This window comes from Mus caroli, chromosome 2, assembly GCF_900094665.2.
Source record: "Mus caroli chromosome 2, CAROLI_EIJ_v1.1, whole genome shotgun sequence".
In the NCBI taxonomy this organism is placed as follows: domain Eukaryota; kingdom Metazoa; phylum Chordata; class Mammalia; order Rodentia; family Muridae; genus Mus; species Mus caroli.
In genome coordinates, this window is record NC_034571.1 from 83902220 (window position 1) to 83916639 (window position 14420).

At 33.2% G+C, this 14420-nt stretch overlaps 1 protein-coding gene across 2 annotated transcripts; it reads left to right on the top strand.

Annotated features, from left to right (window-relative positions):
• Positions 1-1046: 1046 nt before the first annotated feature.
• On the top strand, positions 1047-6361 carry LOC110310597 (olfactory receptor 4C46-like). Of its 2 annotated transcripts, none has more exons than XM_021183667.1 (2): positions 1047-1060; positions 5437-6361. In XM_021183667.1, exons 1-2 carry the CDS (start codon positions 1047-1049, stop codon positions 6359-6361), a joined length of 939 nt encoding a protein of 312 aa, XP_021039326.1. The 2 variants fall into 2 exon arrangements, with proteins under 2 accessions (XP_021039326.1, XP_021039333.1); XM_021183674.1 differs by lacking the exon at positions 1047-1060 and adding an exon at positions 4294-4304.
• Positions 6362-14420: the final 8059 nt, after the last annotated feature.

Genomic DNA, 14420 nt, shown 5'->3' on the forward strand with positions numbered 1-14420 from the left:
GGATTAGGTATAGGAGGGGCTTATGGTTTGGGAAATATGTAAGGAAGATCTCAGCAGAAGCCTAGAGATCCCTTTTGGCACCATAAGGGGAGGCCAGATTAGGTTGAGACATTTAAGACAAGGGCTATTTGGGGCTGTTTAAAGAGAAATTCCAGATGGGAAGATCAGGGAGACTTACAAGGGATGGGGAGGTAAGGGATATTTGCCAGGCTAGACCCTGAAGTTTGATTTGGTTATGTGAATTAATAATTATACTCCACTTCTAATGAAAACCTATTATCAGGTCTATTTTATGATTGAGTTGTTTTAGAATATTATAATGGTAAATAAGAATCATTTTATCATCTGTAAATAAGAATAATTTTTCTAATACTTTTCTTATTGATATCCATTTTATTTCATCCTGTCCACTAATATTTTCTTAGTTCTTTGAGAACTTAGAATGTGTTTGGTCATAATTACCTCCTTCCCTTAATCTTTCCAGATCCACAACCCTCTTCCTGACCTATCCAATTCTATATTCCTTTTTTAACCCATCCAGTCCAATATTAGCTACCCAAGTGTTCTTGGATATGTAACCTTGCACTAGGGCATGGCCTAAACTCTTGGAGAAAACTTAATCTCCTTCTCTCAGTAGCTAACAATAGTTCATTGGCTAGGGCTAGAAATTCATGCCTTACTCTTCATCTATGTGTTGATATGATCTGATTTGGGCTTGCCTAAGTGGTATTCAATATAAGTAGACTAGAAGACATAATCCACATAATCATCTCATTACATGTATAAAAGGCCTTTGACAAAATTCAGTATCCATTCATGATAAAAGTCCTGGAGAAACTAGGGATATTATAGACCTATTTCAACATAATAATGGCAATATATAAAAAGGCCACAATCAGCATTATCCTAAACAAAAAAATGACACAAAACACTTCCATTAAAATCAAGAATATGACATAGGTGTCCAGTCTATCTCATCCTACTCAACATAGTAATTGATGTCTTAGATAGAGCAGTAAGGAGAGTGAAGGAGATACAAATAGGAAATGAAGAAGTCAATGTATATTTATTTATAGATGATGTATTTCTATACAAAAAAGACTCCACCAGAAAACTCTTATAGCTGATTAGTACATTTACCAAAGTATCAAGATACAAAAATGACACAGAAAAATCAGTAGCTTTCCTATACACAAATGGCAATGCTAAGAAAAATATTAAAAGAAATATATAATCTACCATTGCCTCAAAAAAAGATAAAACAGTTTAAAGTAAATTAATCAAGGAAGTGAAAGACTTTTCCAAAATAACTATAAAGCATATTGGAAAGAAATTAAAGATGATACTAGTAAATGAGGAAATCAAAAGATTGACAGGATTAGTATTGTAAAAGATTGATAGGATTAGTATTGCAAAATTGGCTATCCTAACAAAAGCAACCTCCAAATAAGGCATAATCCCAATAAAATGTCAACACAGAAATCTCATAAAAACACAAAACCAGAAGCCAAAATATGTATTCAAAGGACCTGTAAGGTACCTAAACACTGCCCTGACAAACATTATGAGAAAAAAACAAAAAACAAAAATCAAACAAACAAACAAACAAAAAAAACCAACCCCAAGAATTCAACTGAGTTCATTTTCTGTTTACCATTTATACTATATGAAAAAAAACTATTTTCAATAATAGAAAAAAATAAATTTAAAAATTCTAACCTAGTTCTTCACAGCAATTAAAATTACAGCCTTCGGTTTAATATGGAAATACAAATGACCAAGGATAACCAAGATAATCCTGAAAAAACGTTGCTGGAGGTTTAAGCATCACAGATTCCAAGTTATATTACAAAACTACAGCAATAAAAGTAACATGATATTCCATAAAAGCAGCCTCATTGATTAATGAAGTAGAATTAAGTACCTGTATATAAACCCTACACTCCTACATCCACCAGATTTTTGAGGAAGATACAAACAATATCTATTGTAAAGATGATAGCATCTTGAGTAAATGGTGCTGGTCAAACTGGATAGCTACATATACAAGAATAAAACTAGATCCTCATCTCTCCCCCCGAACAAAACTCAACTTAAAATGGGTTAAAAACCTTTACATAAGATCTTATATTGTGACATGACTTTTACAGAGGAAAAATTAGGGAATAAGCTTGAACTTATAAACACAATAAAAGACTTTCTGAACAGGACCCTAGTAGCATAGGCATAAAGACCAACAATTGACAAATGGAACCACATGAAACTAAAAAGCTTCTTTACAGCAAAGAACACAATCAATTGAATAGAGGCAAACTGCAGAATGGGAAAAAAGTCTTTATGAACTATACATCTAACAGAGAGTTAATATATAGAATATACTGTTGTAGATGAGGGAAAGAGGGGAAGATTTGAAAACATGATTATTCAATTCCCTTTTAGAAAACAATTATGCCCTCACTCTTCTAGATCTCAAGCAAGCAGCAGAGTGTTCAGAAAAGACTTAATATTGAAAATAAAACAACTCTCTCAGTATAAATCCACAGAGAAAAATACACCACAAATCCACATACTGTATTTATGGAACTCTGTTATTCTCATGGTATCACTTTCTTAATAACCCAGGTTCATTGGAAGACTTAGGTTCTAAGTATAGGGAATATAAATTCCCCATTCAAGAATAGGTTCCTCCCAAACATGTCTCCTCAGAATACATAATTTTAGAAAAACAATACATATATAAACTCTTTCCATCAAAGGAAATAATTAATTCCTGAGAGAGAAAGAACAATGTCCCTGAACCTTTCTGGAACCTTTGTGACTATCTGTGCAGAGTAAGGTGGAAATATTTTGTTGTCATTTGAGAAAATTGATCATGGGTGAGGTGACTCATATAAAAGCAAATACTTCATGCAGACTTTGTTCTCCTACTTAATAGAACCAGAACAACATACAAGAATCAGTCCTTTATAGTGTTAAAAGTAAACCCATTTTGATTCAAAATCTATTTTTGTGAAAATGTTTTAAAGACTAGGCTAGATGGAGACATTTTTACTTTTAGGAATACTTTATTTTGTGTTATATAGCTTTACATTTTATAACGGATTTACAAAAATAGCATGCTAATGTGCATAATTTCTTAATAATTATTTACTTAATATTGAATTGTCTGGATAGTTTCTTTCTCAACTGTGTCACTTGTCTAATAATGAAACTTACTGATTCCAAAAGGAATTGATTTCAGATGGTGTTTGTTCCCAATAAACCTAAGCAGAATTAGGATCAACCTCTAACTCCTAAAATGACTAAGGTAAGTGTTTCAACTGTGTTGATCTTATTAAACATTTCCATTTTCTATATGATAAGTGCTAAGTTTCAATGCCTTAGCTAAAGTAATAGCACCTTACATTTTCACTCAATTTTTTAAACATTGTTCATTAAATATGATTGATCTAGTTTGGCAAATGAAAATTTGAAGTTTAGCAAGACTAAGTAATTTATAGAATGAAGCTTGTTTTTGCTATGAAGTACTTCCCTATTAATCAAGATTAATCATGGTAAGTAATAAAATATTTAAATACACTTCCTACTCATGAAAGGTATAAATATGAATATTTATATACATACTAAGTTTTAAGAACACAGACAGCTCCTCATAGGTCTGCCTGCTATAGTTGAGTTTCTGTGTCTTCTGTGAAAGAGGCTTTAGAGATGGTTCTTCTTGAATCTTTCACAAGGCTGTCTCTCTACCTCCTACCAATGATGCTTCCCATCTATTTCCAATATACATTTATTAAATGAAAATTCCATATGTGTCCAGAGCACTGTGGTGTGTGTTTTCATATATGTTAATATATCTTTCATATGCATTAATTTTTCTAACAATTTATAAAATCATGTTACTATTTTTACTTTGTAAAGTAGAAAGCAGGATGCAAGGTGCCAAGAATTATGACCTAGTAGGAACCAAGATTATAAGCAAATATACTTACAATTCTAAATCTAATATACTTGAGTCTGTGACAAAAGTATTAAATATCTCACCAAAGAATCGGGAAACAACTTGAGAACAGAAGAAATAGAATTTCAGAGAGACCAATATAAAAGAGCCTCTAATGAATAATATGTTTTTAAAATGGGAATTCAAAGATGTCATCATTAGCATTCATGCGTATGTGTACATGCATGGTAATAAAATTTCTCCATGAAAGTTCTTGCTATATTCATGGGAGGGTACTTGCTCAAGATTATTTGCTCATTATTATATAGAGCCTAAGTTTAGGATTTAGAGGAAAAATGCTTAACAAGTATAATCTGACCTAACTAAGCTATGACTTTTATTAGTTGTTACTTTTAGACATAATACTTATTTTCTTTATATGTTTAATACAAAATTATATTAGTATCTATTTGAGTTAAATAGCAAATATTTGTAAAGTATTTAAAACACTGCTATTCAAAAAGATTGAATTTTTGTTATATATTCAAAAGATTGAATTTTTCTTATAGCTTTTCATTTCTAAAATTCATATTATGATTATTATTGTGTTGGTGTTGTAATTAGTCTTGGAAATCATTGCCTCATCAGTAAACTGGATAAAATTCAATCAAGCATATGGATTGTTATCCGTGATGAATGAAACCATAAAGTCAAACATTTACTACTATGCCTTGCAGAGTATTCACTGAAAGGTAGGTGGTTTTAACAATTATTTAAGTTCATGGGATTAGACAATAAATGGACATAATTGTTTCACATTCTCATCACCATTGCCTACTTACCTCTTATGTCAGATGTTATAAATACCCTATCCACCAGAGTTCTCTTCTCTGGTTTCCTCATCATCCAAGAGAAGACTACTCAAACATTCCCACTTTCATCTTCATCCACCTACTTCTCAACTACCTGACCCTGTTTTCCAGTACTCTAGAATAAAGAATATTGAAAGGTGTTTTTAAATGCCAAAGTTAGGTATTCAGAGAAAAGGGAAAGAGTTCAGAAAAGATAAATATGATACAAATGTACTATTTAAAAATTCAAAAAACTAATAAAAATTATTTTTATTAGGAGAGGGACAAAGAACAGATTCCATAGCTTTGCCTTTGTGGACCTTAAACTTCTCTTCAGTATCTTTTTGCAAGCTTAACTGGTTCTGTATACCCAATCAACTATTTCAAATTAAACTCTTAGCCATCCCAAATGACGTCCTGCCTTGTGCTTTAACAGAAGGTCTAAAACACAACTTGAGTAGTCTACATGATCTAGGAACATTTACTTCCCTTCAAGAAAAATCCTTAAATAAAATCCCATACCTCAAATGGAATTGAAACAATCGTTTGTTTGCTTGTTTGTTGTTGTTGTTTTTTACTTGACCATGTATACAATAATTTTTTTTCAGGTAATATAATTGAGTAACACACAAACTACATGGAAATTAGGAACAACGTGACAGAGTTTGTTCTCTTGGGGCTCACCAGAAACCCAAGCATGCAGAAAATCGTATTTGCTGTATTTGTCATCATCTACATCATCTCCATGGTAGGCAATGTGCTCATTGTGGTCACTATCACTGCCAGTCCATCATTGGGTTCACCTATGTACTTTTTCTTAGCTTATCTCTCTTTCATTGATGCCTGTTATTCCTCTGTCAACACTCCTAAATTGATCATAGACTCACTCCATGAAAAAAAGACAATACTATTCAATGGATGTATGACCCAGGTCTTTGGGGAACATTTCTTTGGAGGTGCTGAGGGCATCCTGCTTACTGTGATGGCATATGACCGCTATGTTGCAATCTGCAAGCCTTTACACTACACAACCATCATGAGCAGAAGGGTATGTGGCCTGCTGGTAGGAGTGGTATGGGTTGGAGGTTTTCTTCATGCAACCATACAGATTCTGTTTATTTTTAGATTACCTTTCTGTGGCCCAAATGTCATAGATCACTTTATGTGTGATCTGAACCCTTTGCTTAACCTTGCATGCACTGATACCCACATTCTGGGGCTCTTTGTTGCTGCCAATAGTGGTTTTATTTGTCTGTTAAACTTCCTCCTTCTGTTGATCTCCTATGTGGTCATTCTACGTTCATTAAGAAACCACAGTGCAGAGGGGAGGCGCAAAGCCCTCTCCACTTGTGTCTCTCATATAACAGTTGTTGTCTTGTTTTTTGTGCCCTGCATTTTTGTGTACATGAGACCTTCAGCCACTTTGTCTATTGATAAAGCAGTTGCTGTCTTCTACACTATGATAACTCCCTTGTTAAATCCTTTAATCTACACCTTGAGAAATGCTCAGATGAAAGATGCCATTAAGAAATTGTGTAGATGGAAAGATGATGTTATTTCTGTCAACAAATAAATGTTTCTAAAATTCAACATTTGAGACAAGTATCAAAAAGAGAATCATCAAAATGACATTGTATTTGAAGCCAGCAAGAATGTTACTCAGGACTTCTACCAAATTCTATCAGATTAGAAATTAGCTTCACAGGCTTCAGTCAATATGTGTTGATGGTCTTTTCTAAATAATAATAAAATATAGTAGTTTTGTAGAATAATCTCTACATTTGTTTTGTTTCCATTTTACAGGTGAGGTGCAAGACCATAGTCATGACCCATTAAACAAAGCATGACTGATTATCCAGGCTCTATTCTTAGTTGTGATGATACTCTATCACATAATGATAATAAGCAGGTCAGAGAAATAAACTACTAATTATTTTTAGTAATATATTAGGAATATATATATGTTTGTGTTTGTGTGTGTGTATATATATGTATATATGTATATATATGTATATATGTGTATATATAATATATATATACAAATACATATTTCACTACTGTTTCTGCCCTTTTATAAATCATATTTGATGGCTGTTAATCACCTTAATCATTGCTATATCTAGTATAGGGCTATAACATCAATGGTAAATTTAATGTATAATTACTAGATATGAAATTTATCATCACATCTTTTAAAAGTTCCTTATAAACTTTGGAAACATTTCCTATTGTTTCTATCACCTATATTATATTGATCCTCCATTAATATGATGGTGGCTCAACAACAAAGAACACTGGCTATCTGGTAGAAATTTCTGTTTATTAGTTATGCAATTTTGTTCTATAAAGTGCTTGCTAGAAAAAAACCAACAACTTCTAGAAAGTAGCATGATGTCTAATATATAATAAATAGGTAATAATTGATGGAAATATTATGGAAGACAAATGAATTCTACATTTAGAGGCAAAATAATCTAAGTTAAGGAATTCTTTCTTACCTTTTATGATTAAAGCATAGGGAGAATTCTAGTTAGACTACTTGGGAAATGACAGCTTTGTTAGAGTGAAAACTAAGAAAGAAACTAAAATAGATTCTTGGCAAATGGGAAAATTATTTACCTTGAAATTCTCTTGGTTGTCAGTAAAATATCATGAAACTATAATTGTGAGATATTTGGGTTATAATTTTTGACTTATCAATCTGATTTTTGGCAAAGTCTATTATGAAAATATTTTTTAAAATGGTGCTTTCTTTATATAAAAATCTATATCCGAATAAAAAAATTATTCATTATCTTTGTCCCTCATTCATTTAGCAACAATTTTTGAGCATAAGGGATGTATCAAGTACAGAGACTTTTGCAAAGTGTATGTTTCAACACTAGTAATAGCCTAATAATGAATTCCTAGTATGTAGCAAGTTGGAGTTGTTTGCTTGTTTTTATCGTAGTTTGTTTTTGGGTTTGCTTTTTGTTTTTTGTTCTGTTTTGTTGTCTTGTTTTCACTCCTTCTTTATTTAGCTTTTGACCACTTGGCTATGGTGTGTCTTGATATATTTGTTTGAAGTAATGCTACTATTAAGTGCTCACTTGAGCTTCCTGGATCTTGATTTCTATCTTTTTATAAGGTTTCCTGAAAGAAAAAAAAAAAAAAGGTACACGGGGAATGGACCATGAACCATATAGACTATGTATGACAATATAAAAACTAGCATCATATTCAAGAGTAAAATGTTGTTTTTCCTGTAAGTCAGGAGCAAAGTGAGGATACTCACTTTCTCCATTTCTCTTCAACATTAAGAAAGAAACCAATCTGGCAAAAAAGGAAATAAAATAATCTAAATTAGAATGAGAGAAATTAAGTTGCCTGTTGTTGATGATCCTGCAAATTGAAATCCCTAAATATCCCACAAAAAAGCAAAAGAATTTATAACTAATAAATTGAATATGATTTCAGGTTACGAAATCATCAGATCAAGAATTTCTACACTAAATATAAATGTTAAAAAATAAAAATTTCATTTCATTTATAATAACATAAAAAAATAAATATTTAGGAGTAAATTCAATTGGAAAAATAAAAGCTAGCAATATGTGTATACTGAGAGATATAACACGCTGATGAGTTTTAATGGTGACAACATACAATAATGCAAAGATATTCAATGCTCATGTAAAAGAATTAATATGATGAAAATATCCACAATCCAGAGATTTAATACAATTAATTTTAAAATGCTAATATAATTTTCATATAAATAGAACATAACTTAAAATATGCATAGAACTATAAAAGATCACAGATAGTCAAAGCAATCTTAAGCAAAAATAATGTCTAGAGGTAACTCACTCTAGAATTTCAGCATATCTTACAAAGTAGTAGTAATCAAAAAGGACATGATAACAGCATATACATATACCTATACATATGAATAGGATATGAATGAAATTCCAGAAATAAACTTAAGTGTATCATTTATTGATATTTTACACGTGGAAAATGGAAGTTTCTCCAATAAATGATGGGGGGATAAATATCACATGAAAAAGAATGATAATGAATACTGTTTTACCATGAATAAAAATCAACTCAAAATTGCAGGGGGCACTTAAATGTAAGGTCTTTGAATTGTAGACATGCATTGAGCGACATCTTAGTCTAAGCAGTGACTCATGTATCAAATACAAAATCAGTGACAACAACAAAAAACAAGAAAATAATATATCATTAAATTAACAACAAAAATCCTCCTTCATAAATGAAAGAAAAAAATCAGTGGAATAAACAAGTCAATATATATAATGGGAAAAACAGTTGCAACAGTATATATGGCAAGAACCAATATCTAGTATATATGAAACATTCAAACAGTCCTCTATTTTTAAGCAGGCAAAGGAATTGTATTTACATATATTATATATTTCAAAATGACCAAGTTTATGTGGGGGGATCTCCCATAGTCAAAGGAATGGAAAACACAATAACAAAGGGTTATCACATCATATCTGTTAGATAGCTGTCATCAAAGACAAAAGATAGTGAATATTTGTAAAGATATGATAGTAAAAGTACTTTTCAAAAATTTATGAGGCTAGTAATTAGTAGAAGCATAGAAAACAGTGAGATTACTTGCAAAAATAAAATATAAAATAATCATGGGGTTTCAGATTACATGTTCAAATGCACATGAAAACATTGTTTCAAATACTATCTATTTCCAAATTTTATTACACCAGTATTCATTATATTTAAGAGTATGATCAATCAACTGTTTAAAATAAATGAATAAATGCTGTGTGATAGTGTGTTTGTGTGCATCCAATGTAATACTGTTCAACATTAAAGGGTAGAGGAAATCCTGTCATTTTTGTGTGTCATATATCTGTATGTGTGCATTGTGTGTGTGTGTGTGTATCAATATACGGAAGAAATATAAAGATGGTTTTTTTTTACATCATTGGTTTTTCATGTATCTACAAATCTTCTTTCCATGAACTCATGTTTTATTTTTATGATATTCAAAGTAAGTTACAGATGGAACACATTCTCTTTTATATGTCAGTGGCTCTTTTTATTTGTTTAACTTGTAACCATATTTTTTTCACCTATGATGCCTATTTAATTCTTTTTGTGTGTGTGCACTTTTCTTGAAAATATATTCTCCTCTCATACAATACATCCCAACCACATTTTCCCCTCCCTCCTTCCCTCCTAATTCCCCCCACCTCTCCTCTCCCTGAGATCCAATTCCTCTTTAAGTCCTCTTCAGAAAAGAGCAAGTCTCCAAGAGAAGACAGCAAGGCAGCACATAACAAGATACAATAATACAGTGGTCCTCAAGCTTCCTAATGCTGCAACCCTTTAGTGCACTCAAAACAATTATTTTTGTTGCTGTAATTTACTACTATTATGAATAATAATGTAAATATCTGATATGTAGGATTTATTTTCATTTTTACAAATTGAACATAATCAAAGCATAGCGATTAATTACAAAATATGTAATTATGTTGTGAAACAGTTATTTTTATTAGAAAAAATGCAATTTTGTAGTGACGCATAGAATAACCTGGGTAACAGTCTTAATATAATGAAAATAAACTACATTGTCACATTTTACAACAGCATTATAGGTTAAAGGGCAACATCAGTGAGAAGGATGAGATCTTTTCTGTCTCACCAGATCAGAAATTCTCAGGGCAGTCTTTACAAAAGCAAAATCAAGAACATCTTCCACAAATCTATTTCTGTATTAAACTTGATAGCCAACAAACTGGAAAACACTGTTTCACAAAGATATGCTATTGGAAATGAAGGCACAAGACAGTCTCAGACAGGACAGGGTATGGTGACCAACACTTGATCGAGAATTTAACTGGCATTATAGAAACTCATATCTCGTTGAAGTGCTGTTAATAAGCTCAATGAACTTCTCTTGTGCTGTCACAGGAACTTTGACTGTGAATAGGTTAAAATATAATGAAATTTAGTCTGCAAGTATGTGCAAATGTTCTTTCACAGACATTGTCATTATAGTTCTTTTGTCTGGTTCAATGTTAGCAGATAAGGTAGAAAACATGTAAATTTTATTTTCAAACTTTTGTTTTCTTCAAAGCTGAAGTTTCATTCAGAACGATTCAATCTCCTCAGACAAATAGAGGCATGTTGCATTTGGTCCTTGCCACAGTGATAAATTTAACTCATTCAAGATGACAAAGATGTCAACCCAGTATTTTCTGCAACTCACTTTCATCACTGAAAAAAATGCTTCAAACTGCAGTCTTGCTTTCTGATTAAAAATATTGTGAGTTCATCAAGAAGCCCAAAAATACATTTTAAAACTTTTCCCCTTGACAACCATCTCATTTTGCTATGAAATAGAAGAACTTTATCTGGTTCATCCAACTGCTTGACAGTTTTTAAAACAGTAGACTGTTTAAAGTGCTTGCCTTCACAAAACTGAAGGAACTTATGACACTTTTCATTCTTTCTTGTAAACTTTGTGGCAGCATCTCCATTGCTAATATTTGTTGATAAATCAAATAGTGAGTTTCAATGACTTTTGGTGACTAGTTCAAATGATGAAATTCAGATCAATATCCTAGCACAGCTGGACCACCATCTGTGCAAACACCACAAACCTTTCCCCAAGAGACTGTATGTTCTTTCAGAAATGAACCATCTGTGTCAAATATGTCACATGTAGTAGCTGCAGTCTCAGGAGGTTTGCAAAACAGAGACTCATCTTTAAAGTCACCATCATTAAAGTAATTCATGTAAACCAGTAACTATAAACATATTGCAACATCTGCATATCCATTGATCTGAATATTAAATATTAGAAGTGGGGGTGATTTAATTTCCTGGATTACTTGATCAAGAATATCAGCATACATATGATATATTCTGCAGACAATCACTAGATAAGGAAATTGTAATCGATTGTGTAACAAATTCATCTCTTATCATAACTCGAACAATGTTTTTGGCCCCTGGCAACAGCAAAACATCAGCAATGGTATGACAGGCTCATATATGTTAGCCATTCTGACAGTGTATGATGGAATCTCAAAGTAGTTTTGATATGCATTTTCCTGATGGTTAATTATATTGAACATTTTCTTTAAGTTTTTTCTCAACTATTTGAATATTCTTTATTGAGAATTCTATGTTTAGATTTATACCCCATTTTTAATTATATATTTTTTTCAAAATAGTACTTTTATTGATTATTTGGGAATTTTATCTTGAATGAATTTCACCTATCACACTCCCTTCAGTCCTTCCATGTGTGCCCTGCCCTTGTGACCTCCCACCCAAGAAAATAAAATAAAAGTGAGTAATAAACAAAGTCCAACTTGTGTTGTTTATACACTCACTGAAGCCTGGTCAAACACCCAGTAGCCCTCCCACTAAGGAAATTAAGCCAGAAGTCATCAATTATGGAGACTGATACTTCAGCATCCCTATCACAATTTTTATGAGTTCTCTTTGATGACTTCCTGTTTAGGCTGTTACTGTTGGCAAGGTTGGGATGAGTGTAGGAGTTGTCATCTGCAGTCATTAATAACAAAGCCAATGTAGCTTCGTTGCTCTTTACTGTCAGATGGATCTCAGATTATGGGCTTCCTTATGGTTTCTAGTGACAGCACAGACTATGAACAAGAACCCCATTACAGTAGGACCATGGTCCCAAACAAGTCCCTTGGAGGCAGCCTAGCCCACAGACATCAATATGGTTTCAAGCTGCAGCACAGACCATGGACATCCACATAGTCCTTGGTGGTAACATGGGTCATGGATATCAACACAGATCCCAGATGTAGTCTGGCCTAGTCATGCCTAGTCATGGCCCTTGGCAGCAACACAGATCCAGTTCCATGGCCTCAGGGGACAGTTCTGGACACACATGAATATAGCTCCAGGAAGCAACATGCCCAGCAGATATCAACATGGTCTCAGGATACAGCATAGATCACAGATGTTCTTACTGCCTTCACATCTACACAGACCTTGGCTGTTGTAGGACCACTGACCCACACATAGCCCTCAGAGGTATCACAGACCATGGTAGTCTTTTGAGACGGTCTACTCCAGAAAGTGAACTGTTCCTTAATTCAGTGGCAAGTGTTTGTGTCTGCGTGTGTCTAAGTTCCAGGCTTCTGCACTCTATCACCACAACTACACTGGACAACCTGGCCCACTGTAAACTGCAGGCCTCTCTCACATCTGTCACCAAATCACAGCTCTAGTTTCTCCTCTCACAATGCACAGGTGCTCCACTTTTTCATCTTTTTCACCTCTCCATCACTCATTTGTTCATCTTAGTGGCATGGCCCACTGCTCATCCCACTATCATCTCCCCACCCTCTACCCTCACCCCTACCCACTGGAGGAAGCAGGTGAGGGTGACCTTCAACTGATCTGGTCTTCTCCTCATTTTTTTGTTCTTTTTTTTTAAATATCTAGTTTCTTGAGTTCTTAATATATTTTGGACATTAAACTTTTTTCAGACATAGAGTTTGTAAACTTTTCCCATTCTGTAGGCTCTCCCTTTTGTGTGATGTCTTTTGCCTTTAGAAGATTTTCAGTTTTTTAAGATCCCTGATATAAATTGTTTATCTTAGTTCCCACACTATTGGTGTTCTGTTTAGAAAATTGCCTTCTAGACAACTGCATCAAGGCTATTCTCCACTATTTCTTCTATCATGTTCAGGGTGTCTTGGAGGTCTTTGATATACTTGGACTTAAGTTTTGTGCAAGGTGATAAATATGGATCTATTTACATTCTTCTACATTCACACATCCCATTAGACCAGCACTATTTGTAAAAGATTCTTTCTTTTATTCCATTGTACATTTATGCCTTCTTTATAAAAGTCAGGTGTCAGTATTTGTGTGAAATTATGTCTGGGTCTTCAATTGTATTCCATTTATTAATGACTGTCTGTTTGTATGCCAATGCCATGCAGTTTTGAAGTCCTGTACCTCTTTAGTATAACTTGAAATAAGAGATAGTTAATAGCTCCACCAGTTCTTTTACTAGTCGGGATTATTTTAGCTATCCTGATTTCCAAGTGAAATTGAGAAATGTTCTTTCAAGTCAGTAAGGAGTTGTGTTGAAATTTTGATTAATATTGCATTGACTCTGTAGGTTGCTTTTAATAGGATGGTCATTTTTACTATGTTAATCTAATGAATCCATGAGTATTGGAGACCTTTTACTCTTCTGATATCTTCTTCAACTTATTTCTTCAAATCTTTGAATTTTCTATCATACAAGACTTTCTCTTTTTTTAAATATTTTAATAGGTATTTTCCTCAATTACATTTCCAATGCTATCCCAAAAGTCCCCCATACGCCCCCCCACTTCCCTACCCACCCATTCCCACTTTATGGCCCTGGGGTTCCCCTGTACTGGGGCATATAAAGTTTGCATGTACAATGGGCCTCTCTTTCCAGTGATGGCCGATTAGGCCATCTTTTGATACATATGCAGCTAGAGTCAAGAGCTCCTGGGTACTGGTTAGTTCATAATGTTGTTCCACCTATAGGGCTGCAGATCTCTTTAGCTCCTTGGATACTTTCTCTAGCTCCTCCATTGGGGGCCCTATGATCCATTCAATAGCTG